We start from the raw sequence: 25810 nt of genomic DNA, 5'->3' as shown, positions 1-25810 counted from the left end.
CCACTACAGCACAGTAACAAGCTTCCCAGTCCAGCAGGGACAAGCTCAGCTTTCCACTGCATACTCAACAGCAGCTCTGCTCTGGAGAGCCAAAGGGTGACATGCTCCCGAAGCATCATGACATCCAACAATGATGCCGTGCTTCTCCAGCCCATGACCCGTACTGCAACACCTACCTCTGGTTGAGTCCGTGCACTCACAAGGCACTGACAGCAGCTCCTGAGGATGATGAGTACCCCAAGCTGTATGTGCAAGGGGACAGCACACATTTCAGCCCACCCCACGCTACCAACAGGGGTGTGGGCCACCTACAGTGCATGCTATAGGTAGGGAAAGCCTGGAAATAAAACCCCCTCAAGTACCACTTTGTTATCAGACACCTGCAAAAAAAATCCCTCAAGCACCACAGTGATGCCAGAAACCTGCAAAAAAAGCCACCTAAGAAGTCCTATGTTGATGCTAGCAAACATAAAGCTTTGCCTTGATGCTGTTGCTGCTCCTGCCACATGCCATCATCTTCATGTCCGTGGCCATACTCTCTCCAGGTCACGTCCCTCTGTTGCTTCCACGTAGCAGGATGGGTCGGCAGCAGTTGGCCGCTGTGGGGGTGCTGTCTCCTACCCTACAAAGACTCAGGCTGACGTGAGAACAGTCCTTGGCTGGGTGGCAGAGCCGTGCCTACGAGGTCAGGTCCCGCAGAGCTGCGCGTAGCCACAGCCAGAGCTGGGCTGCCACCAGAAGGGTTGCTTGAGCACGGTGCTCCTCTGAAGAGCTGGAGGCTGCCAACACAACAACACCCCCCACATGAGCTGGTGTCCCGGCACACGCACAGCGGGCACCTGCATCCCTCAGGTACCACGCTTGTCCTGCAAACTGCGCCGGTTCTGCACTACCAAGCACCTCTTCTCCATGGGAATGGTGAGAATCCACATCACTGCCCTCTGCAGCCCTCCTATGTATGACACACTGGACATTCCAGACGCGTTTCCCACCCTACTGACCCCTACAGCCCCTCAGGAAAAGGGGTTACACTTGCCCAACTCCTTTGGCACCATCCCCAGTACTTGCCCCTGCAGCTCTTGCCGTCCCCTTGCAGTGTCCCCGTCACACAGCTACACAGGGGTCCGTCCGCTCGGCTTGTGCAGATCTGCTCACAGCCTCCATTGTCCTCACACCAGTCTGATCCTGGGCATAAAGAGCAAAGGCGAGCACCTGAGTGATGCTCCAAAACCCCAAGCCCCAATCCTTGGCTTCTTAAGACCCCACTCCCACACTTGCTCCTATAACAACGGGGCCCACAAAAACGTGCCCATTACCTGCTGGATACACCTTCACACTACACATGACATGGGAATGATGCTAGGATGGGGCTAGCCACTTGTCATCCCCCATGACCCCAAAACTGCATCTAATCTGATGCCAACAACCCTCAAAGGGGAATACATACACGAGCACCCACAGCATGGGGCCACACAGCCGAAAACAGAACTCTCCCTGCCTTACTACCTGCCCTGCTGTCATGCCATCTCCATGCCAACAAACACGTTCCCAAGCAATGCAGACCCCTAATGTGGCCCACACATACACTCATTTGACCAGCATCCTTCCCTTGCCCCAGTGCCCCAGAATCCTCGGGCACCCTGTGGCACACCACCAGGCTCTGCACGATGGCAGACAAACCCCTGCAGCCTTCCTTGGGGTTACACACACTTACGCTTCCTCCTGATAGGTCCCACCGAGAGGATCTGCTCCTTGGTCTCCTCAGCGAACGCGCTGGCCATCCTTGTGTGCTGAGGGCAGTTCTGTGTGGGGAATTTATTTATCCCCATAAATGCTCCTTCCGTCACTCTCTGCTCATGTCCAGCCCCTCTCTGCTCCCCGCCGGCCAGCCCAATGGGACCCTGGGACCAGGCTCAGAGAGCACTCTTTCTTCCCGGCGTCTAGAGGGACGCACGACCCTCCCGGTCCCAGCATCTCCAGGCACTGCAAAGCAAGCCACCCATCCCTTGGCCCTTGCCCCACTTACTATTTTGCAGGAGTACTTCTCCGAGTCGCAGAGCGAGACAGCGCAGTGGAGGTGAACTTCATCGTAATCCCCAATGAACTTGAAGACGGTGACGTGGAAGCGACACGTCAATGACACCCCGTTCTCCTCTATGCCAATGGTGTTGTCCTTCATGTTTTGGCACCTGTGCAAAAGCATCTATGCTCTTATCAGCCCTCCTACGACCAGGACCCTCTCTTGAGGGTTGTCCTTGTCCCCCACAAGGCCCATTTTCATGTGTCCTGCTGTGCCTGATTCCTCTGTGCGTTGTGCCCTGCCTCTGTAAGCATGTCCCCTCTCAAGCGCTTCTGACTTACTTCACTGTAGTCCTGCTTCCTCACAAGCCACATCCCCCTGTCACATAGAGATGCCCCAATGCCCATGGCATTGGTCCCACAAGGAAGCCTGCTTCTATCTGCAGCTGGGACTCCATCACACAACACTACCCCTTCAAGCACCCTCCCCAGTGAAAAAACACCACACCAAAAACCAACAGTGCATGCTGGGCAGCCTGGCCCACGGTCACTCACCCTCCCTCGATGATGAAGTAGCGCAGCTTGTCATTGCTGTCCCGTGACGGGGTCGCGTAGCACTTGTTCAGCATCAGGATCAAGTGGTTGGAATCAGCCCCGACAACAAAGACCCCCACGTAGAGCACATCCCGGGTGGTGAGAACCACCTCACCCTGCCGGTAAGGGTGCTTGTAGGAGGAGTTCTTGTACAGGGCCATCTTGGTGGTGAAGCTCCCTTCTTGTGTCGGCACCGTCAGGTTAATTACACTAATGAGCAATAAAAAACATACCAGCTTGGATGGAGGAAAGGCTATGAACCGACTTTGGTGCCTTGCTTTGGACCCTCACCATGTCCTCCTCTGCCTATGTGCTTCTGTGCCTCTGCAACAAGAGAGGCTACGCAGCTCATCCCGGCTCCTACCTGAGCATTGGCCGCACGACTGAATCTAGGGAGATCTTGATGTCCAGCTCATAGGCACAGGAAAACTCCACGTTGATGGTCCTGTCCCGAGTGATGATGTTGCCTGTGTTGTTTGCACTCTCGATCCACACCGTGTTCTTGTACACTATATGCGTGCTGTTAGACTGCAGAAGGAATGCAGAGAGTCGTTTGAGATTGCCTGTCTTTGCTTCCCTGCTCCTAATGAACGCCTCAGCCCCTAAATGAGCTGTGTGACACCGAGGGCACCCTGCCCCACTGCTGCCTCTAGCCAGAAAGGGTACAGTATAGTAGAGCTAAGAACTACTAGGCTAGTCCTTACCCCTGACCCCCACCCCATCAAAGTGCCTCCTGAGCATCACACACTGATACACACCTCAATGCCCTAACCCTGGAATTATGCTCCTTACGCCCACGTGCTCTGTGCCTGGCTCACCTGCACCAGATTGCCACAGTTGCCTTTGGTGTTGTTGATCTGGAAGGAGATGAAGTCCTCCCCTTCGATGCCGGGGCAGTGGCGGTCATTGACCCGCACGCCTTCACGCTCAAAGCCCAGCTGGAACAGCTTGCACTTCGAAATGGACACCTCCATTTGGGCAGCTTTGCAGGTCACCTCCGCATCAATGATGTCGTGGGTGGCTAGAGGAGAAGAAAAAACAGCTTTGCATCACCACATATGGCACCACAGGCCTGACTCTCCTCCCCACCACCAGAAACAGGCTAGGATCATCTCCTCCCCGTCTGACATCTGCTGCTCAAAGTGCTCCTGAACCAGAGATGCCCATAACACGCACTCCAGAAAACTTGCTCCTTGCTCCCATCCTGAATGGTCACAAACCCCATCTTAGCAGAGGTCCTGGTTCTCAGCATCCCCCTTCCCAAAGCCCCATCATTACAACAGCCAAATATGCACCCGCACTGCTCGGTGCCAACCCTGCAGCCGGGACCAAAGGACTCACTGTTTCCATAGGGTGGGGGCTCGATGCAGCCACACAGCTCCCCACCGTTGTCCAGCTCACAGCTGCGGTTGGGGCAGTCAGCTCCTACACAGGGATCTTCCACCACTCCTGCTAAACAGCACAAGACAGCACAAACACGATCTTTACTCTCAGACCGCAAGGTGGGTGCCTCCAACCATCACAGGACACCCCCCTCCCACCGGCTGCAGTCCCAATGGGACCCGTATCCCTCAACCCTGGCTCTCTTACAGCAATTCTCCTTCTCGATCCACTCGGTGCCCAGGATGCCGAAGGTGCGACACGCCTCGCCGTAAGCAGCCAGCGAACCGCATAGCTGGACCTTCTTGTGGTTGTAGCAGCCATCCAGAAAGCAGGACTCGTAAAAGGGCAACGGGTCCAGGAGGCCGTAGCAGGGCTGGAAGAAGCCTTTCATGTCGGTCAGCTTCAGGCAGTAGCTGTCGCTCTGCAGCTCCTGGATCTGGACGTTGTCGCAGGAGGCGGTGTACTGCGAGTACTGCAGCTCGTTGCAGCTGTGGGCACCGGACACATCGCGGAGGCTCCCGTCGCGGCCGCCCCGCTCCCGCTCCCGCCCAGCGGGGAAGGGCCGTCCGACCGCTCACCTCTTCTGCATGCCGTTGGTTTTCCAGCTCTGCGCCAGCACCACGCTGCTGACCGCCGGCTTCCCCCGCAGCGTCGCGTAGTCGTCCGTCCGGTCGCCGTTGAAGTTGCCGCAGAGGCCGCACACCTTGTTCTGCAGCCGCTCCCCGATGGTGATTTTGATGACGTTGAAGCCGTTGTAGCGGATCTGGATGTCGGGGCTGGAGTCGATGACCAGGAAGCCCTCCTGGCTGAAGATCTTGGTGGAAAGCCCCGTGACGAAAGGGATGCTCACTTGGCTGCCGTTCACCTGATGCGGGAGAGGAAACAGCACTGGTGACCCTGCCATCCTTTCTGCCCACAAACGTGAGTTGCCCCCAGATGGCTCCATGGCTACCTCCCACTATCCCAGCTGTGAAAACACACCATATTGCCTTTGGCAGGGGCTGGCGTATCCTCCTCCTCCTTCTTCCAAGCCTGATGGATCACTCTGATCACACTGCCTCCCTTAAATGGCCCCACAAGGCTGTGCCATAAAGGGAACCCTACTTATGTGCAGAAGATCTAGCCTGGGACTCATCTCTCACAAGAAAAGGCCACAGATGGTGCCCTTTGGAGACTGAGTGATGCTGCAGCATCTGTATCCTTTGCTCAAAAGGACAGCTTCATATGTGCCACCAAGAAGTGGACGGGCATACAACTACAAACCTCCACAGCTGCTTCAACAGGGCCTTCCAGTGCTCTCACAGATACCGTCGTGTGGCCCCATGTGCCATCCCACTCCCCACAGCCCACGTTCCTGCTCTGGAGGGGGCAGACGCCCCTGCCAACACCTTACCTTGACCGTATTCCTGTCACTGATGAGGATCTGCTCCTCGTTGATGTAGAAGTACACAGGGGAGATGATGGTGAGGTTGGGCGAGGACCACTTGTCAAAGTTGATGATGAGCTGGAAGGAGAAGTCGGGCAGCTTCTGGCAGATGGTGGAGAGGACGAAGGCGCAGTTGGCGGGGAAGCGCAGGAAGGCCCCATCGAAGGTGCGGAAGACACCGCCGCCTGCTGCCAGGCAGAAGGAGCTGCGGGTGCTGAAGCAGCCGCGCACGCCGTTGCGCAGCCCGCACTCTTCGTCAGACTTGCAGTGCCGCGGGTCGCACTGGATGAGGTTGCGTCGGAAGCAGCGGCACCGGCGGGTGCAGTCCCCGTTCCAGAAGAGCTGCTTGGGCTGAAAGAGGGACCCATCACAGGCCAGCAGGGCTGCGGACCTCTGCCCTACCCTCTGCGGACACTTGGGCAAGCAAGAGCTGGCAACGAGGACAGAGGAAAAGGTGCAAAGGACACGCTGGCAGCTTGCACCTACCCCTTGCAACATCTCCGAGACCCACAGGCATGAGGCAACTGCATGGCTCCCCTGCCACCGCAACTTCCCTCGCCTCTCGTACATGCACAAAACCACAGTGTGCTAAATAACTCTCCTTCCTGCACCCTGCTGCCTGCCAACCCATCTGCTAAGGTCCCCATATGACAGTACCCCAATATTGGCTCCTTATGGATGATTTTGCCAGACAGAAAGACTCGCTATGCAGCACACTGTGGAAGGACATCCCTCTCCTCTCTACCCCCTAGAGCTGTGAGAGCCTTGTGCTGCCACTGCATCATCCCCTCCCTCACCGACAACCTCAGTTTCTATCACCAGCATGGTACCAGGCTCTTGCCTTGTGGAGTTACCAACACCACTTTTCCCACTCCTCTAGGAAACATAATTCCCATAGGCCCTCAGATCAAGGCTTCCCACGCTGGCCCTCCTCACACCAGAGCTCGAAAAGAGTGGCCATGCAAGCCCAGCCTTGACACAGGGATTATGGTCTGCAGTTCAGAGAAGGACTTGGGACACTGCAGGACAGCTTGGCCTCAGCAAACATCCCACATGCCATTGCTGGGACTTCTCTATGGATCTCACTTCACCTATCTCTGGCTCCGGTCAATGCATATCTACCTGTTCTGCCCCTTATTCTCTGCCCACTCTTGCTCAGTGCAAAAGCACCAGACTTCAGAGTAATCCCCAAACATGGCCATGAGTACACGATGCTGGGGAAGGACAGGACCTGTCCCTCCAGAGCACTGAGGCTATGACCCTGGCAAAGACTCACTGTGACACTCAGCCTGGCCTGATCACCATCCCTGCTCAGGGCCCAGAAATATCATAATGAGGGAAGGAGAAAGCCTCAAGAAGAGGACACGAGCAGCGTACCTCATAGTATTTGCCATCGGAGTAGCAGCCGCAGTTGTGGGGAAGGATGCAGCTCTTGCCATTGAGGACGTACCCAGGGTCGCACTGGCATCCCTCCACACAGTAGTGGCTGCAGTCACTCTTCAGCCGGATGGCAGCGCATCGAGGCTGGCAAAGGGACACGCAGCTTTCGTAGTGGCTGTTGGGGGGGCAGCTGATGGCTGCAAAGGTACCAGAGGACAAAACAGATGATAGACCAGCTCCCTGGACAAGACCAACCGGGCAGCCAGCACCACATCGGGCTGTAATCCCTGCTGTCAGCATCCCTGGGGGTATAACTCCCCTGCCAACATGGCAACACTACCCAGAGAGGGATCTGAAACTCCTGGGCATGCAACTGAAGGCAGAAGGCAGCCTTCATGCCTCTGTCCTATGCCACTTGCCAGCTGCATAGTCCAAGTTGATGCAGTCCAACACTTCTCTGTACTCACCACTGTCTCTGAGGTCCTGCACCCTGGCTCCCTGCTCTCCCACAAACAAGCTCACTCTCTGACACCAGACTCCCTGCAGGAGGGATGCTCATGCTGGCCCTGGTGCCTTTCAGGCAGTGTACCAAGCCTCTGTGCTCTTCATACAGGAACATGTTTCAGGGCATGTTTTCACAGTGTGAAGCCTGCAAGGGGTGCTGCCCATGCCTGAGCAGGACACTTCTCCCTGTGCCCCATCAGGGATAATTCCTGGCATCCAGGGTGCTGGTCGGCAGCCTCAGCACCCTGCCCTGCAAGAGCAGCGCCTTCTGAGCCACAAGTTTAGCTTGTTAGAAGGCACAATGACATGAATGTAATTTTCAGTCTTGTTAGCAAAGACAATTGCTTCCCATCAGATTTGCCAGGCAGATCAGCTGCCAAGGAGGCTTGTGGTCCCCATCCTCAGGAGCCTAATTGAGGATCACATTGTAATCTTATTGACAAGAGCTTATGGCTTCATAAGAGCAAACACATACTCCTGGCTTTGAAACAGACTAATCTCATTTAACAGTGGAGAGGGGAGGCTGATACCTTCTGAACCTGAGGCTTCTCCCTTTCCATCTCTGCTTCTCCTCCTATACCACATGCAGTTTGTAACAACTCCGAGAGAACACAGTGCTCCAGACATGATCCCATACCTCTGCCTCAGCTGGCAAGCATGGGAGGGAAAAGCTGCCAGCCCTACTGGTATAGCTTTAGCTCACCACTCTGTTGACTGGCCCCTTATCTGGCAGTAAAAGAGGATCCCCAAGGCCATCCCCAGGCAGTGGCCATGGGGACCCTGGACGTGTCTGGGTCAATGGCCTAGACTGCTGGTGCTCCATGTGGTGCTCTTCTAGCCCTCTACAGCCTCAGCTACAGTGGACAACCCCAGGAAGCACCTCTAGTGCAGGAGAACCCGGTCGCAGGGTGATACTTACAGCACGAGGTGAAGTTCCTCCAGCCTGTAATGGCAATGCCCTGCGTTTGGCACGTGCTGGCGTAATTCTGCAGCCAGCTGCAGGCTGTTTGCATGGCTCCCCCATCGACACAAGTGTCAAAGAGGCAGTTCTTGTAGAAGAAGCTGGGGCTGATCTTGCTGTGGCATTTGGCAAAGACACCGCTTTGGCTTGGGATGAGGCTGCAGAGCTGCTGGGGTTTCCAGAAGCCTTCCACCTTCCCGCAGGCAGGGCAGCGGTCACCACAGCCCACACGGCAGAATGCATCCCTCTTCACCCAGCTCTGGACAAAGTCGGTGATGCTGCCGGCTTGTGCACCGCCTGCAACCACCAGATCATCCTCTGGGTTGCCATTGTAGCGGCCACAGAGGCCGTAAGTGAGGTTCTGGAAGCCACGTGGGATGGTGACAGACAGGAAGGTCTTCCAGTCATACACCACCTTCAGCCCAAAGTCGGTCTCGACCACGATATGAAAACCAAAGGCAAAGATGTTTACTTTGCCCTGGCCCAGCTTCAGGGGCAGGTAGAGACGTTCATCATTGACCTGCGGGGGAGGAAACAAGATGCACCATGAGTGGGACTGATGGTCTGAGCTGCTGCAGGAGGACACAAATGAGGGCAGCTCAGCACTCCCAGAGCAAGGCCCCTGCTGGCCTTGCCTATACATCAAACAAGGCAGCCAAAAAGCCGTGCTGGGCAGCATCTTTGGGATGAGCCCAAGTGTATTCACTTCTATATCCTCAAGAAGCCCTCTCAAGCCATAAGTGTCTTGTACCTAGGGAATCGCTCCACAGTTTGGGAGCTGTGGCAGGGAGAAATAAGCATAGCCCTTGTGGCCTCATACTCACCAGCACAGTGTACTTGTAAGCACGGTGGATGACAATGTTGTAATTGAAGACCTCCACTTCGACTTGTTTCACCCACAGAGCCAGAGAAGTGTCCCGATCCTCATTCTTGGCTGTGACAGTGAATGCTGGGAAGGTATCTGAGCGTTCTGCCCTTGGCCAGGCAATGGTGGTGCACAGGACCAACGCACAGCTGCTCTGGAAGTCAAAGGAGTAGCCATCAAAAGTCAGGTAGTGTCCATAGCCGGAGATGATGCAGGAGGCGTCAGTGCGGACGTGGCAGTAGTAGAGGCCGTTCTCCTCCAGGCAGTACTCATCATCCTTGCAGGAGACGTTCTCGCAGTAGACGCTGTTGTCGGAGCCGTTGCAGTAGCAGAGGAAGTGGCAGGCGATGTCCATCCAGAAGGTCTGGTTGGTGGCCAGCTGGCGCCCCTCGAAGTTGCAGCCACACTCACCACGGGGAACGCAGCGGTTGTTGCGCAGGGCAAAGCCCTCGTTGCACTGGCAGCCCTCTGTGCAGGTATCCGTGCACACGGGGCCCGTGGCCAGGGTCTCACAGGTCTCCACGCAGCTCATGCACTCCTCGAAATGGCTGTTCTCCGGGCAGGTGAGAGCTGCAGGACCGACAAACATGGAATGTGAGCTCCCAGCTCCAGCAGAATGGGATGGAGGAACAGGCAGAAGATGGGAACAAATAAGCAGTGACCAATTGGGGGGGGGAAGCAAGAAGGGAAACAGCTCCTTCCCACCCCTTTTGCTTTCCATCCCCTTTGCAGCACCCTCCTAACATCACAGCCCTGTGCCACTATGAGCTGACCAACACCTCCTCTCTCTATTTCAAAGGGCTCCTGAACAGATGCCTCCCTCAAACCTCCACACTGGAGACAGGGGCTGCCTCCCCACCATGTAATTCCACACTGGGGATTTTTCACATTCACTTCTGAATTATGAATGTTTTCCCATCAACGGCAAGTTTATAGCAACAGCTGAAATCAAGCGTTATTCAAATGATCCTCTGGTGGTGGCGTTCAGCACTGTCAGACACCATCTGCAGCTCTGGAATGCTCCTACACCGCATCATAAAACTTGTGATGCCTCCCGAAATGCCACCCTGGAATAGTTTCACTGGGAAATCTGTCTCTGCCAGCACGAGCACAGCTTAGAAGCTATTGTTAGTACATGGGGCGGCACCGCCTTGCCTTCTGTAGAAGAACTGCAGTTCTTCTCCATAGGCTACATGAGAACATGCTCTGTATGTGCCAGCCTCCCTGACAGCAGAAAGCTCTACTGGGCATAGCTCTTCCTATAGCAAAGCCAAGCTTTGGTTGACTGGTAGGGAAAAGAATAGGAAAATTGTCCCAGAGTGCCAGGTTTAGGCACTTGTGTCCCTACCCCTTCATATGACTTTGGATGTCTAATGCTGCTGCGAGTGCTGTCAGGGCCTACCCCCCAAATAGCCCTTCTCCTGTTGAGTGTCTGCCAACACAGCCACAGAGGAGCACGCTGTGGGTCCGGGGTACCCACCAGAAATGAGAGAGGAGGCAGGGGAGAGCCTGAACACCACAACATCCCATAAGGAAAGCAGCTCTACCTCTGTACACCCGCAAGCTCCTGCCAAAACCACTTCACCCAAGGTCGGTGGGGTCTACATCCCCTTCTCCCCACCCTGGATACTTAAAAGCTTTGTTGGACTCACGGCAAAAACTGTGGCTCCTCCACTGGCCAACGTCCACCTCTGCGTTCTTGCAGGCGCTGGCGTAGCGTGCCACTGAGTCACACAGCTCAGACAGGTTGCCCCCGCTCTGGCACAGACGGAAGAGGCACGTCCTGTAGTAGGCCGAGACGTTGACCACACTGTGGCACTCCAGGAAGGAGCTGTTGGTGGGGTCGTTGATGATGCCGCAGTTGGAGCGGCTCCTGTAGAACTTCAGCAGCTCCGAGTCGTTGTTGCAAGCCTTGAGGAGGTCCCCGCACTCCCCATTGCAGATCTCATCAAACGTGGTCCAGCTCTCCAGGAAGAGCTCCAGGTTGTCCGTGCACTTGCCCTTGGGCAGGCAGAATTCATCACTGGCATTGCCATTGAAGAAGCCGCACAGGCCACCAGTGCAGTTGAAGTAGGTGGTGGAGAGGCGGATCTCCAGCAGGCCTGAATCATAGTAGCTAATGGCCAGGAGCCCCTCTGACTCCATCACGGTGCCGTTGTCACTACGGTAGATCTCCAGGCGGCCAGAGGGGTGGAAATAAGGCAGCTCCACGTCATAGCCATTCACCTACAATAACAAGCACATCAGGACACTTCAGAGAGAGTTATGGGACTTTGCATGGCTGCTCCTCTCTGCCGGCCACACCACACTGAAGACACACTTCATGACCTGGAGCCAGCCTCCAAGACCCAGAATCTCCTTTGAGTGAGGGCATACAGCTGCTTCCTTGCTTTTTGCCCCATCGAGAATGCTCTTCCAGGGAAAAAACAAGTTGCAGGAGTCAACAGCAATGCAGTAGTCTCCAGAGCTGACACAGCAAGCAAACAGAATAACAGTGCTGTGACAACTTTGCACCGTCTCATGGGCCCACACAGGGTTCCCTCCAAGTGCCACCATGGTGTCAACCGGCAGGAATGGTCCAGTGCCATAGACTCATAAGCCCTTCTCCAAAGGGACATGGATCACACTTGTGAGCCACTGCCTCCCGCCCCAGCCCTGGGAGGGACCACCTTGATGGCAGCACCTTTACCTTGATCTCCGACAGGCTGGTGCCTCCAATCTTCACCTCTTGACCAACCACTTGGATCCGCACAACACGTGGCCCATTGGGAGCAGATCCGGGCTTCTTCTGGCTGATGTCCACCTCGATGAAGTCTGGTTTCTCAGAGCAGGTTTTGAGCAGCGTGTAAGAGTTCTCCAGTGGGTAGAGGAAGGCAACACCATCAAACGTCTGCAGCACCTGGTTCTGCCCCACTAAACACAGAGTCTCCCGCTTCGGGTAGCAGCCCCGGTAGCCGTCCTCAATGGCACAGACCTCTCCTTCGGGACAGATCGTGTTAAAGCACTTGGCCTCGCCGCCTTCCTCGCATTGACACTTCACTGTGCAGTCTGCCACTGCCCAGAAAGACTCCCCGATGGCGTAGTACCGGCCGTCCACGTCGCAGCCGCACTTGTGTATGGGGACGCAGCGGTCGGTGCTGAGGACGTGGCCCTCATTGCACTCGCAGCCCTCGGCACACGGGGAGGTACAGGCCAGTGGGGCTGTGAGGTCTGAACACGTGGCAGGGCAGCTGCTGGCACACACTGAGTAGTGGCTGAGCTCTGGGCACTGCACAGCTGTCACTGTGGGTGCAGAGGGGAGACAAACAACAGGAGGACTACGTTACAGAATGGTTCAGGGCTACCCGTCTCCTATTGATCCACAGCAGTGACAATGCAGAGTGACCCAGGAGCCCAGCTTGAATTGCCCCCTCCATTTCCCTACTGTGCCTCCCTGGCCATTCCTCTCACAAAACAGCCCCAGAGCCACTGAGTCACCCACAGCTATTTAATTACACAAGCGTCCTTGTTCTGGTCCAGCCTCCATCAGTCTGATGCCATGGAGAGAAGGGACCCATCTGACTCCCTTCACTCTGGACAACTCCCTCCTCTGGATTTCTCCCCCCTCATCTCACACACTGCTGGGTAGACCGCTCCAGAGGGGAAGACTCCTGGCCCGAGCACACAAACACTTACTGCATCCCGTCTGGGTGCGCCACTCTCCCACCGAGATTCCCAGGCCCTGGCACACCGCGGCGTACGCTTGGATGGCTTGGCACAAGCCAGTGCCGTTATCCCGAGCGCCGCAGAGGTCATAGACGCAGCTGTGGACGAAGGCAGTGGGGTCCACTACAGCACTGCACTCCCACAGCGGCCCGTCACTCTTGTTGATGAAGCCACAGTATTCAGAGGTGAAATAGAGCGACTCGGTGGCAGCGTCGCAGAGGCTGCAGTTCTCCAAGCACCCGGATGAGCACTTCCGCTCGGGATGTGGCACTTGCCAGCTCTCGCCCAGCTCCGGCACGGATGTGGCCAACCTCCCGTCTGAGCGCAGGGCATCGTCCTCAGGGTCTTTATTGTAATTGCCACACAGACCGCATGTGGCGTTGATGTATGTGCCCGGAATGGAGACGGAGGCATAGTGTTGTCCATCATAGGTCACCAGCAAGCCAAAGTCAGTCTCCAGGGCTGTGGACAAGCCGCTTTGGTAGACTTTTATTGCACCCAGTTCCAAAGAGATGGGTAGGGACACCACCAAGTCATCCACCTGTGGGAACAACACCAAAACACTAAGCTAGCACATGAAATAGCAGAGCCCTCATACTGGGACACAGACGGGACACGTACAGCCCTGTTACGGGGTCTTAGTGTCAGGGACGTGTGCAGGAGGACAGCCATCAGTAAGCCAAAGGCATTTGCCACCACAGATGTCCCTTATGCCCAGTCCCTGAGGGATGCAGAGGGCTCAGAAGTGCTGTCCCATGCTCTCCAGGCTGCCACGCAGTCTCACCACCGCCTCAGAGGAGCTGACCCAGCAAGTTCTCCCCCTTTCAGTGGGGCTCTTACCTTTGCTTTCCCAAAGCTGCCCTTGGGGAGGACGATCTTGTGCGAGTAGACCTCTACAAAAATATCCCTGAGCCAGGAGACGGAGGAGCCGCCTCGGTTCTCGTTCTTGGCCTCCACGTTGAAGTAGGGCAGCTGGGAGCCTGGCCAGCACTGCCTGGTGAGGAGGTAGGAGCAGGAACCCTGGAAGTGAAAGAGGAAGCCGTCGAAGGTGTGGTAATGTGGATCTCCGAACACCACGCAGGTGCTGCTCTCCACCGGCACGCACTGGAAGAACTTGGTCTTCGGCTCGCATGCTTCAAAGGGGCCGCAAGCCATCTCCTGGCAGAAGATCTCATTGTTGAAGTCCAGGCAGCGGCACTTGGTGGTGCAGTTGGCATTGTCCCAGAAGATCTCCCCTTGACGGAGAAACTGCCCTAGAAAGACAAGAGATGGAGAAACCCATGCGAAAAAGAACAGACTTGAACTGCACCGTGTCAGTCTCAGAGGGGTCTGCCAGCCCTCCAAAGCATCCTGCTGTGGGCTTCTTGGCTGCTTTTGTTGGGCAGGCTCTCAGCAAGAGCCACTCGGCAAAGCACTGTGATCACAAGCTTCATTTTCAATGTACAGTGTGTCCCCTCTTTAAGTCCTGCCCATGCCGCAAGCCCATGGGATGATGTGAGTGCTCTACTGAGCAGGCTGGCTGACTTGAAGGCTATTCCTCCTGCTTTCAACACCTACCACCCTCTTTGTGCTTCAGTACTGCAGGACACAAGCCATTTGTGCTATTTCCTCTAAGGGAGAGCCCACTGGTAAAGCTTGTGCCTTGTGGAAGCCATTTCCAGCACTGTTGCTGTACTCGTGTCATCCTTCAGCTTTGTTGCCAGCCCCACAATCCCTCCATTCACATAACTTTGCCAGTCGGAGTGCGAGTCTGCCATCAGCTGCCCAGAAGCAATTTATTCCCATTCAGAAAGTGCTCATAGTAGCTATGAAACCAAAGAGCTGTTGATAAGTAATTTCCACACCATACACCAGTGACGACAGGAAATGATGAGTGATCACACAGCAATAGACTGAGCAGACTTGTTACACGGCGGCACTATAAAGGGAGGCAGGTTTGTCTGGTGAGAGACATGAGAGGCAGAGAGAAGACGAGAGAACAAGGGTGGCAAATACCCGTGAGAGTTTCCCTCTCTTCCATATGGCTGCCTTTCACACTTCTCATGTGCATGGCTTCCACCGTGCGCGTTGCCTGAATTTACCTCTCCTAAACTTTTTGTTCTCTTCCCAGCCTGCTACAAAAATAAGAGCTATTTTCTGCTTCCCTGCAACAAACAGCATCTTTCCTTAGCAAGACCCACTAGTGAGGGCTCCTGTGCCAACCTTCCTGGTGTGGGGTTGGGCACACAAGTGCTACTAGGCATGGTAGGCCTCCTCCCCTCCAATGCCACACACTGCATCACCTCTTGGAGAGGACTGTGAAACACAAATCCAGTGGTGGGTCTATCCATCTTCACCACCTCCATAGCTGAGACAGGCTTTCAGCCCCTTTACCTTTATTCCTGAGGTCAGTACCTGCAACAGTGGGACCCGAAACCTCCATGGGCTCCAAGACCCTTGAAGCCTCATGGACCTTCTTTAGTACAGTCCTTGACCATAAAGAGGCCAAATGTCTCACACTGGTGACATGTCCAGTGTCCTTTGGCAAGTGACAGTCCTCTCTTGCTAGAAGGACTCCTGGAGCAAAGTCGATGCTCCTGACATTTTATTTGTCGAATGGTAATGCAATAATCTCTCTGCAGCAGAGTCCCTGTGCAGTCACTGTGGGCATCTATAAATCCCTTTATATCCTCATGCTGTCAATATCACATTTCTTCTGCCCCCAAAATCTGATTTTCTTCTGCAGAAACAAGGGAAATGGGACTACACCATGAGCTTTCCTACTCTGGGGGCAAAGGAAATTGCTGTTCCCAGATCTTTCCCATTGCTGCCATCAGCATCACAGAGAAGAATCGACATGATGGCTCAGTGGCACTGCAACACACTCAGGCTCCATCTGCCCTTGACTTTGGGTTAGGGTCTTCTGGGCCCCACAAATGGAGGCTAACAGCAATACCATGTTACTAAAATCCCAGGAAGGAAAACAACCTAGCACCAAGGCTTGTTTTGCCAGGTGATCGTGTGCTGCATGCAGCAGCTCAGACCCTGCTCACGTGTTTCTGTCCCAGCAGCTCCAGCTTGAGGAGATGCCTTGGCAAAACCAAGCTGCACAGCAGCTCTGAGCAGTCAAGCACCTCTCCACCAGCACCCCAAGAGCATTACCTTTTGTTACAGAGCCCCCAAACATGAAAAAGGGCAATGTCATTTCCCCCTTACCTCTCAGGCTGCAGCCATTGGCTGGATCTATTTCTCTGCCATCTATTTTGAAAGCCCAGCGCCCGGGGACATTAACGTTGGTTGTTTCTTCAATATTGACTATGTCTGGGGTTCTGGAGCCGGGGATGCTAAAGAAGTTGGTGATATTCCCACCATTAAAGCCAGCCTAAAACAAGTAAGAGAGCAAACTTCATTACACATCTTTGCTATGGCAAAGTGATGCTGCATTTCCACAATCCTCTGTCCCCCCACAGTAACTCCGGACTTTTAAAGTCTCTTTTCAGACATTTCAGTTTTCAGGTAGATTGGATGAGAGTGAAAAGCTTAACAGGTACTACAAGCACTATGGGTGTATATTTACATATGCATATACACATGGAGCACTCATCACCTGTGCCCAATAGTGAGCTTGCAAGGCCAGTGCTGGAGATGTTGAGGGACTGAGTGAGCTCAAATACACTGGGAAAGCTACAGGCAGCCATCTGAGAGCTCAACAGAGATGTGGATATGAGAGTGTGAGCCTCACCTGGGCCATCACCCCACCGAGACCAGTTAGGGGGTCCCCTCCACTGGCTGTCCCCGTGGTCCAGCTGATCTCATGGTAGTTAAATATGGCAAAAGAGGACGCTCCATCTGTGATCAGGACCGCTTGGAAAGTGTTTACCTGTTGAAAAAGACGAGCACATTCACAAGGTGATGCTGCTCTGCTCACTCTGCTCACCTGTCCTGCTGACATTCATCTCTAGCACCATCTGGGTGAGACGGGGCAGGTCAAGACTCACTTAAATCCAACTTAACGCCAATAGATGGCAGCATGAGAATAAACTGGCGGGGAGAAGCAGTCGGCAGGATTGGGGTTGTTACGGACTGTTATCTCCCATTACCCTATCTTAGCTTTATTCCTCGCCGCGTTATCTTACCCGCTTCCCTTCCACGTTCACATCCTACAACACTGTTAACGGTGCATTACATCCAAGGCAGCCATGTATATTATGAGCTGCTTTGCTTGGCTGACAGATGCCCTTGGTACCTGCTAAAGCTGCTGCTCATTCTTCCTTTCCCTTAAAATGACTCTGCATTTCCAGCCCCTCAAACTCCAGATACATTCAGATGACTGCCAGCCTGGGCCCCGGGCTGGGAGAACGTGCTTTGCCAGCCAACAAGGGTGACATAGCCCCAAGCTCAGAAGATAGCCCCAAGGACAGAAGATGCCTCTCCCCTTGAGATCTCCCCTCTATCCTTCCAGCAGGGATACTTCTCTCTGCTTTTTGCATCTCCCTGCCCTCCCCATCCCTGCCCAGCCTACACCAGTCTGCACTGGGACCATGCCATGATAAATAAGTGCTCCTTCTGCTTCTGAGTGAGCAGGATTTTAGCAGAGCAGAAAGCATGGGCTGTCCCCTTTCAATTACTCAAGAGCAACACTAGGAGCCTGGGCACAGCAAACTGTGAAGGAAATACAGCCACAGAAACACAGATGATATGGGAGAACACATTGATGGAACCATCTCATGCTAGAAAGTGTTGGGGCTTACCCTGTCAGCAACCCCCAAGCAGTGCAAGCAGAGAGAGCTTTAAAAGGTGAGCACAGGGACCTGCACTCACTATTTGCATGCCACCAGGGATGTCACTTCCAAGGCACATTAGGCTCTTGAAAAGGGAGGCAAAGCAGCCTGTAGGAGCTGTCAGAGAGAGTGAGAGGTGTGGGAAGAGCTGCTTCACAGAGCTGCAAACGGTGCAATTCACACCAGAGCAAGCAGAGCGCAAGCTAAGGGGAAGCCATCATTTCCGTTCCTGCATCCTTTCCCTGGGATTCTGCCTGCGTCTGGTTTCCCATTCACCACACTTGCTCGCCTTTCCCAAGCCTTTTCCCGTGGCCATGAGCTCAGAAGGCGCTTATCACAAAGCAAGATCGCTTTGCTAGTACAACAACAGCTCTTCAACGGAGCAAACGCTGCTCCACTCAGGTGCCTCTTCGGGGGTGGTGGAGCTGAGCAGGTACCAGGAGGTTTACAACGTGTGCTGCTCACGGTCAAACACATCCTGAGCACCTAACGGGACTCTCACAACTGAGCCCGTTGGCTCAGGTGTCATTGAGGGGCAGTAACTGCGGTGTCCCCCGAGGCCACATTCACACAATTGTTTTCCTGCAGCTTTTCTGCACTGCGATGAATTCCCTGCTTAAGCTGCATCGTGCTGCTCCACGTGCCAACCCGGAGCCCTGGCTGCTATTGAACGGGAAGGCTGCTCTATAACAAAATAAATTGCATTGTGTTGCAAATGTAATTCTTCAGGCAATACACGAATCTCTGTATTGCTTGCTGTCTGCAAATATATATATATGTATTATTTTCTTCCGCAAGCACTGCCAGGACTGGCAAAAAATATGCATTAAATCTCAGCCTCTCTAACAAATGGAAAAGAACTGAACTGATTATCAGAGCCAGCTCCTTGAGACAGAAGGCCACAGCTTTTGGCACCCACAGCACACAGGCTAATCCTAAACGACCCTGGCCCCAAACAACAGCAGTGATCCTTCGCTTCGCTATCTGTGCCCCAAGCTTCCACAGGGGCCCTACCAGCAACACATCAGTGGCCTGGCATGGACCTTTTGACATCAGCTGTGGTTGCAGCTCGCGTATTAGCTAGGTTTTTAAAAGCTGTTCATGCCCTCAAAAGCATCACACACTGCTGTCTCCAAACTCTTGAGATACATCTTGCACTTGTATGGAAATTGAGGAGCTACCACGACTGGGTTGCTAGTGTGACCCTCTGGTCAGTCTGGATCAGGCCGTCCATGCAGGCAGACCAGTTGTCATCACAAAAACACCATCAGTATTCCCTTTGGCTTTTCCCTTTCTACCTCATGTCTGAATAGAACAGCCACTCAGCCCTTTTCTAGATGCCCTCACCACCCTCTTGGATTAGTGCTTTGGAGAGAGCACTGCAGCCTCTGCCACAGAGAAAGACATCATGATTTGAAAGGAAAAGGTTGTTTTTTTTCCAAATAAATACATATTAAAGCTCTCATTTTCTCTTTCCTTTCTCCAGCTCCTTGGAAACTGTATTACTTCCAAAACTTAATTTACCACAGATTCCTGCTCCTTTTCTGTTGGAGCAGCCCTCCCTCCTCACACAGGCAAGGAGCAAAGCTTGTTTCAAAGCTCATTTCAAAGATGCTGGGGCCTTGCAAGGTGAGCTCAGGGTGCAAACCAGAGCAAACTCATGTTGGATCCTGGATAGAAGTGGGCAGTGGAGAGGAAAGGGCAGGTTACAAAACCCAGCCTCAAGAGGATGACCAAGGAGAAGAAGGGAGCACAGAGCAGAAGATTCTGACCAGTGAGAAAATGAAGGGCATCCACCTCTGCAGCCTGTTCTTCCCATCACCAGTTTATCCTGCACCCCTGTAGTGGACAGAACTGATCCAGCACAGGAGCAAGCGGGAGCCTCGAGTGGTTTATATCGTGACATAGCTACTGTTCAATGCCAAAAGTTTGGTTCCATTATAACTGACTTTTGCTTGAGGTCCCTGTAGCCTCCTGCAGAAATAGCTCTTTTCTATCACTGCAAAATGAAGGTGCCATATCACAGTACTGAGAAGAGGGAACTGAGGAGCAGGAGCACAAAGCAACTCAGTTCATGCAAAAAGGCCAAGACAGCTTTATCCAAGTATAGATAACCTCAACCATCAAACACCACCCGTCAAGAAGTACAGCTGGTGGCCCTTACCGGAGTCGTGCTGCTTCCCCCGTAGAAAGTGACTTCCTCCCAGGTGACGATGAAGATCCAGGTGGCAGAGAAGGAGGACATGTCCTTGAAGTGCTTGCGGATGTCCTTGGAGGCTCTCCTCAGCAGCTCGGGGTCCATGCTCTCCCTGTAGTAGATCTCCCCCCGGATGCCATTGTGCACATCAGCCCAGAAGGGCGCGACGAAGGCCCGGCCGTCCGTCAAGGGGAAGGCTTCTGGTGTGAACTGGCTGACGAGCGCGTTGAAGGAGATCACCCCGTTGTTGTTGACCTGCACAGAGACCCGCTTCTGTTTGAGCAAGCCTCTGCAGGGAGCAGAGAGCTGCTGCTTTATCAGGTGAGTGACCTGGGGCAGAAGGTGTCTTATGTAGTGAGAGCTCTGGGTTTACCCAGCTTTGGAGAGCAGCCCTGCAGCCCTGAGAGACCCTGGCCTATGACACGGGTGGCTGCACGGCCGGGAAGAAGTCCCCTTTGCCAGGCTTTTGCTGTGCTTTCATCTAAGAACACAGCAGCCCATCCTTGTCTCAGGTATGGGTCCAAGCCATTGCAGTTGTGTTTTCCCCTACAGGTCTCTGCATGTGCTTATTTCTTGCATGTAACAGGAATAATGTTCTTTGTGTCAAGGCCTTAGCTTTGCTGTATCATTTAATCACCTACAAAAAATTTATTGCCTTTTATATTCCTTCCTCATGAACATTAGCCCATTAAATATACCTTTGACATTCTTAATCATAAAACCTATCAGTTCATGAAATCTAAGAACTTGTCAGGTAGGTGCTAATAAATCTTCCAATTCCTGATGACAGGGAGAGAGTTTAAAATGCAGCTGCTAATGGCAAGAAAAAGAATAAAGGGACGGTCTGCTTCTTCACTTACATAAACGCTCCTGTACGGGGCTCCAAAGAAGACGAATGGGACGGAGATCTTGATCTCAGGAGAGCTTCCATCATCCACTTTGGGCGTTTTGGTGTCATTCTGCCAGAACGGATACAGACTCTTCATGGCATGAGCTGGAAGGAGAGTGAGAAGAGAGGCCTTATGGCAGTGCCAGGAAGGTGCTCGGGTTGCCTATCCCCTAATGTTGACCTCCTGGGAAGAGCAAAAGAGCTGCCTTGCCCTCCCCTCCTTCCCCGGTGTGGATGTGCCACAACAGCTCCACAGTTTGCTGGCAAAACGAGGTTTCCTGCTAAAAAGCACTGTCAGGGAACGTAATTGCCTCTCCTAAAGGTATTTCAGAAGACGGTTTTGATGTGTTTCGGTACAAGCCTGACACTTCCTAGCAGGATAAAAGCCACTGATTGGCTTGAGTTGCAAGCGTCCACTTCTGGCCCTAGGGCATGTGTCCTTTGCCATTGCAGCCTCTACCAGATCTCTGCTGTCATCTCATGGCCTCCTTCTTCCAGTTAGCGACTGGAGTGGCTCATCACAGAGCAAATGGGGATTTTGCTGGGTTTTCCTCCTCCTCCTCCCCTCTTTGCTGTAGAAAATCAGTACCCTGAACTCACGACATTCAATATTGGCTGACATGAGGCTCTGAACAATCCTGGCTCTCTTCACCTGGATTCAGGACATGCTTTGGTTCCCTAGCCCATGCCCTGCACTGTTCAGGGGCCTCCAGCTGAGGACAGCTTGCTCTATGCCCCATTATGGATGCAGGAGGAGCTCTCCTTGTTGCCCAAGCTATCTCCTAGTCACCCTGAGGATGCTCCCTGCCTGGGAGTAGGGAGTCTCCATCTAACCCTTCTTCACAGGTTCAACTGCTTCAGCTTCCTCTGGGAAAGGAGACAAAGTGAAGCCTGGCCTAACCCACTGGCATCCTGACTTCATAAGACACACATGTGCCCCACCAGACATAAAGGGAGGTGGTGTGTGATGGTGTCTGGGCTGCAAGCCTGGTTTCACAGGTATGTCCAGAGGACCACAGCAAAACTCCTGGCTGCTAGGTAGTAAAATCAGTCATTTCACAGCTGTAATGCACCTGACAAGTTATTGCAGCTGAGGCTTAGCTATGAGACAGGCATTTTACTCCTTCTTTAAACTGGAAACTCAGCAGAAGCTTCAGCACTACTAGTGTGACACTGCCACACTTTAATATGCATCACCTCCTGCAGCCAAACAGCCCAGCAGGCCCCCACTGGTTGTGATTTTTGCCCTGGAGGGCATTTCTCGAGCTAGCCCCCATGTCAGGCAGCACACATCTGCCACATTACCCACCCATATTGGTGGTCCCTCCCTCCCCATAGGAAACACTAGGTTCACCCTGCGTCTTGCCCTTGCACCAGCCAAGGGGCTGTGTGTGTTTTCCAAGCTCTCTGTACTTCCCAGCATAGCTAACCAGTGTTGGCCTCCCAGGCAGGAGATAACTCACCTTGCTGCTGTGCAGTTATCACCAAAAGGGCCACCCAGGCCCCGAGAAATGATCGCTTGTTCATCCTACGGGAAGGAAAGAAACCCGGACACGTATCACATCAATGGGAAAACGCATCCTCAAGGAAGCCCTGGGTGATGCTGAGTGCCATCACTTCCTGAAGCCACCGCCATGAGCATGCTTCAGAGACTGAGGTCCCTCACCCACCAGGCAGACCCTGGAGAAACGCGTGCTCTCTTCAGTGGTGTAATGAGATTTCCCTGGTGATACCAGCAAATAACCCTGCAGGTCCTGGCAAAGTAAGCCCATAGCTCCACGGAAGAACCCCTGCTCATTGCACGCAGTGTCTGCAAGTTGTAGATAGCCCCGGCTCTCCGTGGGCTGCCTGTTCTGACAGTTCAAAAGCAATTCCTTCCCGATGTACCTAGTGTGAGGACAGACACCTCAAGAGCAACAGCTTTGCACTGCTCCAAAGACAAGAGCCGATGCAGAGCTGAAGCGTGCTCCCCTGGGTAAGGGGCTTCAGGCACCACTTCAACTAACGCTTTGTGCTGGCTGCTAACACAACAATCACCATTTTTGACAAGTGTGAAAGAAGCACAAACATTTACACAGCTCGGCAACTCCTTGCTGTACAGGAATCAATGATAGAGAGAGAAACGGATACAGGGCTGGGAAAATGAAAACGAAATCCTGTGCCAGCTCCAATTCCTTCTGTGCCTAATGCAATTTGTTACTCATTATTAATTCAATAGAAACTATTGCTAAAACACCTGCTTTGATTACTTCGCCTGTCGCTTTCCCTTCATTACACGCAGGCAGAGCTCACACAGAACTCCCAGGAAGGTATCGTGTGCTCCCAGCGTGTGCGCGCCCGCCAGATAAGTACGTGATCAGCTTCAACACAAACTCTGTCTATGCATCATGCACAGCCTTAGTTTCAATATCTTTGCCTTCCCCCTTTATACATCCCATGCATTTCAGTTGCGTGGACACGCTGCCTACAGAATCTAGCATCTCTTTGTGTTCTCCCTATAGGTCTGCCTCAGTAGCATATGGGGATCAACAGATCCAACTCCTTCCAAGTATACCTACATAATGCATAGAGCACAGGACTGCAACAGGGAACATGCCATCATCCGTCGCACATCCCTGCCACTTGTCTCCCCCTACCAGGAGCATAGAAAGCATGAAACACAGTGGAAGGAAGGTTCCTCCCTGCTTTGCTGCTCCTCAGCATGCCACTCGCATCAACACGGGCCCACAGCAACTGTTTTCTGCACTGAGAAAAATTCAATCCACCAAGGAAAAGTTTTACCCATCTTGGAAAGACAAAAGGAGAATGTCAGAATTTCACATAAATCATACATCTGAGTCACTGTGGATTCACTAGGAGAGACTGGGCACACAGTGACTACAGGAAGCTACGGCAGTCAAAGAACAAGAGCTTGGGAAGCATGACAGATGATGCAGAACGTGCTACTTAACATATCACATTCAAAACTACAAAGTTTTAGGTATGGAAAAGAAAATTACCAACCTGTTTTGTAGATAGAGGAGCAACCTAAATCTGAAATTTCAGACAGATCTTGGTAGACCGGGGAAAAATCCTATGTCAATGGAGAATGCATCCCGGTCCTCCTTTGCCAATTATTGCCGATGACTGAAACAGTGTCTCAGTCCCCTTGCTCTTGCAATTGTAAAGTCTGTTTCCTTCAATGCTGTTCCAGGGCTGGAGGAGTGTTGAGTTGCAATCACAACTGTTGCCTCTATTGATAACCAGCAAACTAATCTGCAGATCAGATTCTGGCCTGGAGAGGGAAAGAAGCCTCTTTCTTCCCTGAAAACTCACCCCCCTCAGGTGGATTCAGATGGAAATGCCAGCGAGCCGGAGCTGGGCTTGTGGCTGTGCTGCTCAGCATCACTTTTTGCCGAAGGGAAAAAAAGAAACCAACTCAAAAGAACTGAGCCCCTTCCTCCTTTGTGTCAGTGAAAAAGCACGCCCATCTATATAATGTTACAGGATTAGCATTAAAGAGTGCTAGGCTTAAAGCAGTGTTCAAAGGCAGTGCCCCAGAGTTCCAACCGAGTTACTTTTCCATCCAAGTCTTCTTTTACTTTCTGTAACTTACTTCTGATTTTACAGGTGGGAAAGGGAAAACTTACCCAGTGTTGCGTGCTCTCTCCACATCTGCCGGAGAGGGCTTCATTGCTGGTCCTGTTTCCACCCTCTCTGGAAGGATTCTGCTTGATCCCGTGGGAAGCTTCACTGGGGGGCTGCTGTGTTATTACTGTTTTCATTCTAGCAGCCTGCAGTTCCCCAGGGACATAATGGGCTGAGGGAGGATGCTTTCCATACCCGTGGTCACCTGAGCTGAGCAGCTACCAAGGATGCTTATTGTTTCTCAGGGCTTGGTGATGGCTGCTGCTCGGTGAACGTTTCAACCTGTGCTGACAGCCTGGGAAACACCATAAGCCCCAGAGAGTGGTACCTGCCAAAGGTCTGCAGGCCTTGAACTGTGTTACAGAGACCAAGGCTCTTCATGTGTAGCCTAAGATCCCGACTGCTTTCATTTGATTCCCATTGATGTCAATTGAGAGAGGCAGAACAGCAGCCGAGAGGTGATGGATTCCGCAGTCGGCAGAACCCTGCGCTACCCGTACACACACTCCCTGCCCTTCCATCAGGACAGGAGGGGACAGGAATGCCAGCAGCCAAACAGGAAGCACTTAGAAGCCCAGGAGCCTTGCCCAGGACCCTGGCTGCTCCTAGAACTGTGTCTAGCAAGTTCAGCCCCAAAGTGCTGCATCTTACCTCAGCAGTTTCTTTTAGTACATCAGGGCACCAGGCAGCACACTGCCTCCACAGCACATCCCAGAGCTTGCTGGCTCCGTACACCCCAGCGTGGCCTTGCTAGTAGGAAGCTTCCTTTTTTAATGTATTTTTCCCCACTTCTAAACCAACAACTACTTTAGGAGGGCCGGGGCACTGTAAAGCATTGACTGGTATTTCAGGGGCAGTTACTTTTCCAGCCTGCCATTCCATGCACCACGGCTTTTCCTTTCCATCCCATACAAAATGTGAATGTTACCGGCCACAGAAAAAATCAATTGACTCTTCTCAGCCTGTTTTGTAACACAGAGAAAACCAGGGAAAAGAGGTTTCCCTCTGCTCCTTTGTCAACTTAATATTCTGGTCCTGTTCATCCTGGACAAGTCTACACTGATGAATTTTGATTAGGTTTCACGGTCTCTTTGGGGAAGACTTTGTCTTCTAGGCTATTTTATTTTGGCAGGGGATGCTCCCATCACGCAATGCTGAGCAAACAACTGCTTTCCCTCTTCTTTTTATCCTTCTATCAGAAAATCTCCTTCCTGTGCCTGACCTCAAGGAAAACTCAGCATTGCAAGATGAGATAAGGGGATCTCCGGCTGCTTGACCTCAGCAAAACAACTGCAGGAAGAGCCGTATTGCATTCCCTTTCCAAGGGACCTGGCCCAGTCCGGGGAAGACTGCATCCCATTCAGAATCCTGAAGGTCATTTGGCGCAGGCCAGCATTGGCTTAGCTCATGACTCCTGCTTTAGTGGGGATGCTGCCCTCCCCATCACCACCTACAAACCTTTCCTTGAGGGTGAAACTTGTTTTAACCCCTAGGCCAGTC

At 53.1% G+C, this 25810-nt stretch overlaps 1 protein-coding gene across 5 annotated transcripts; it reads right to left on the bottom strand.

The window, feature by feature from the left end:
- Positions 1-461: 461 nt before the first annotated feature.
- TECTA (tectorin alpha) lies at positions 462-24603 on the bottom strand. 5 transcript variants are annotated; one of them, XM_057396449.1, is made up of 24 exons: positions 23687-24603; positions 22147-22211; positions 20655-20788; positions 19762-20049; positions 16559-16696; positions 16033-16198; positions 13678-14090; positions 12808-13378; positions 11822-12414; positions 10785-11358; positions 9092-9702; positions 8226-8787; positions 6800-6999; positions 5390-5773; positions 4575-4861; positions 4204-4484; positions 3955-4065; positions 3432-3634; positions 2978-3141; positions 2575-2823; positions 2027-2189; positions 1715-1802; positions 1065-1185; positions 462-779 (listed from the first exon to the last, which is right to left on the bottom strand). In XM_057396449.1, the coding sequence occupies exons 2-24, from the start codon at positions 22208-22210 to the stop codon at positions 623-625; spliced, it is 6522 nt and encodes a 2173-aa protein (XP_057252432.1). In that variant the 5' UTR covers position 22211; positions 23687-24603; the 3' UTR covers positions 462-622. The 5 variants fall into 5 exon arrangements, 4 of the variants coding, with proteins under 4 accessions (XP_057252432.1, XP_057252456.1, XP_057252447.1 ...); XM_057396457.1 differs by lacking the exon at positions 1715-1802 and having other exon boundaries at positions 649-779; XM_057396473.1 differs by lacking the exons at positions 16559-16696; positions 19762-20049; positions 20655-20788; positions 22147-22211; positions 23687-24603 and having other exon boundaries at positions 13678-13857; positions 13943-14090; positions 16033-16171.
- Between the last annotated feature and the right edge of the window lie 1207 nt (positions 24604-25810).

Source organism: Pezoporus wallicus, unplaced genomic scaffold, assembly GCF_028554395.1.
Source record: "Pezoporus wallicus isolate ANWC-B61680 ecotype Strahan unplaced genomic scaffold, APGP_CSIRO_Pwel_v1 contig_11829, whole genome shotgun sequence".
Lineage (NCBI taxonomy): Eukaryota > Metazoa > Chordata > Aves > Psittaciformes > Psittacidae > Pezoporus > Pezoporus wallicus.
The sequence above is the reverse complement of the archived record's forward strand: the minus strand, read 5'-3'. Positions and strand labels throughout refer to the sequence as shown.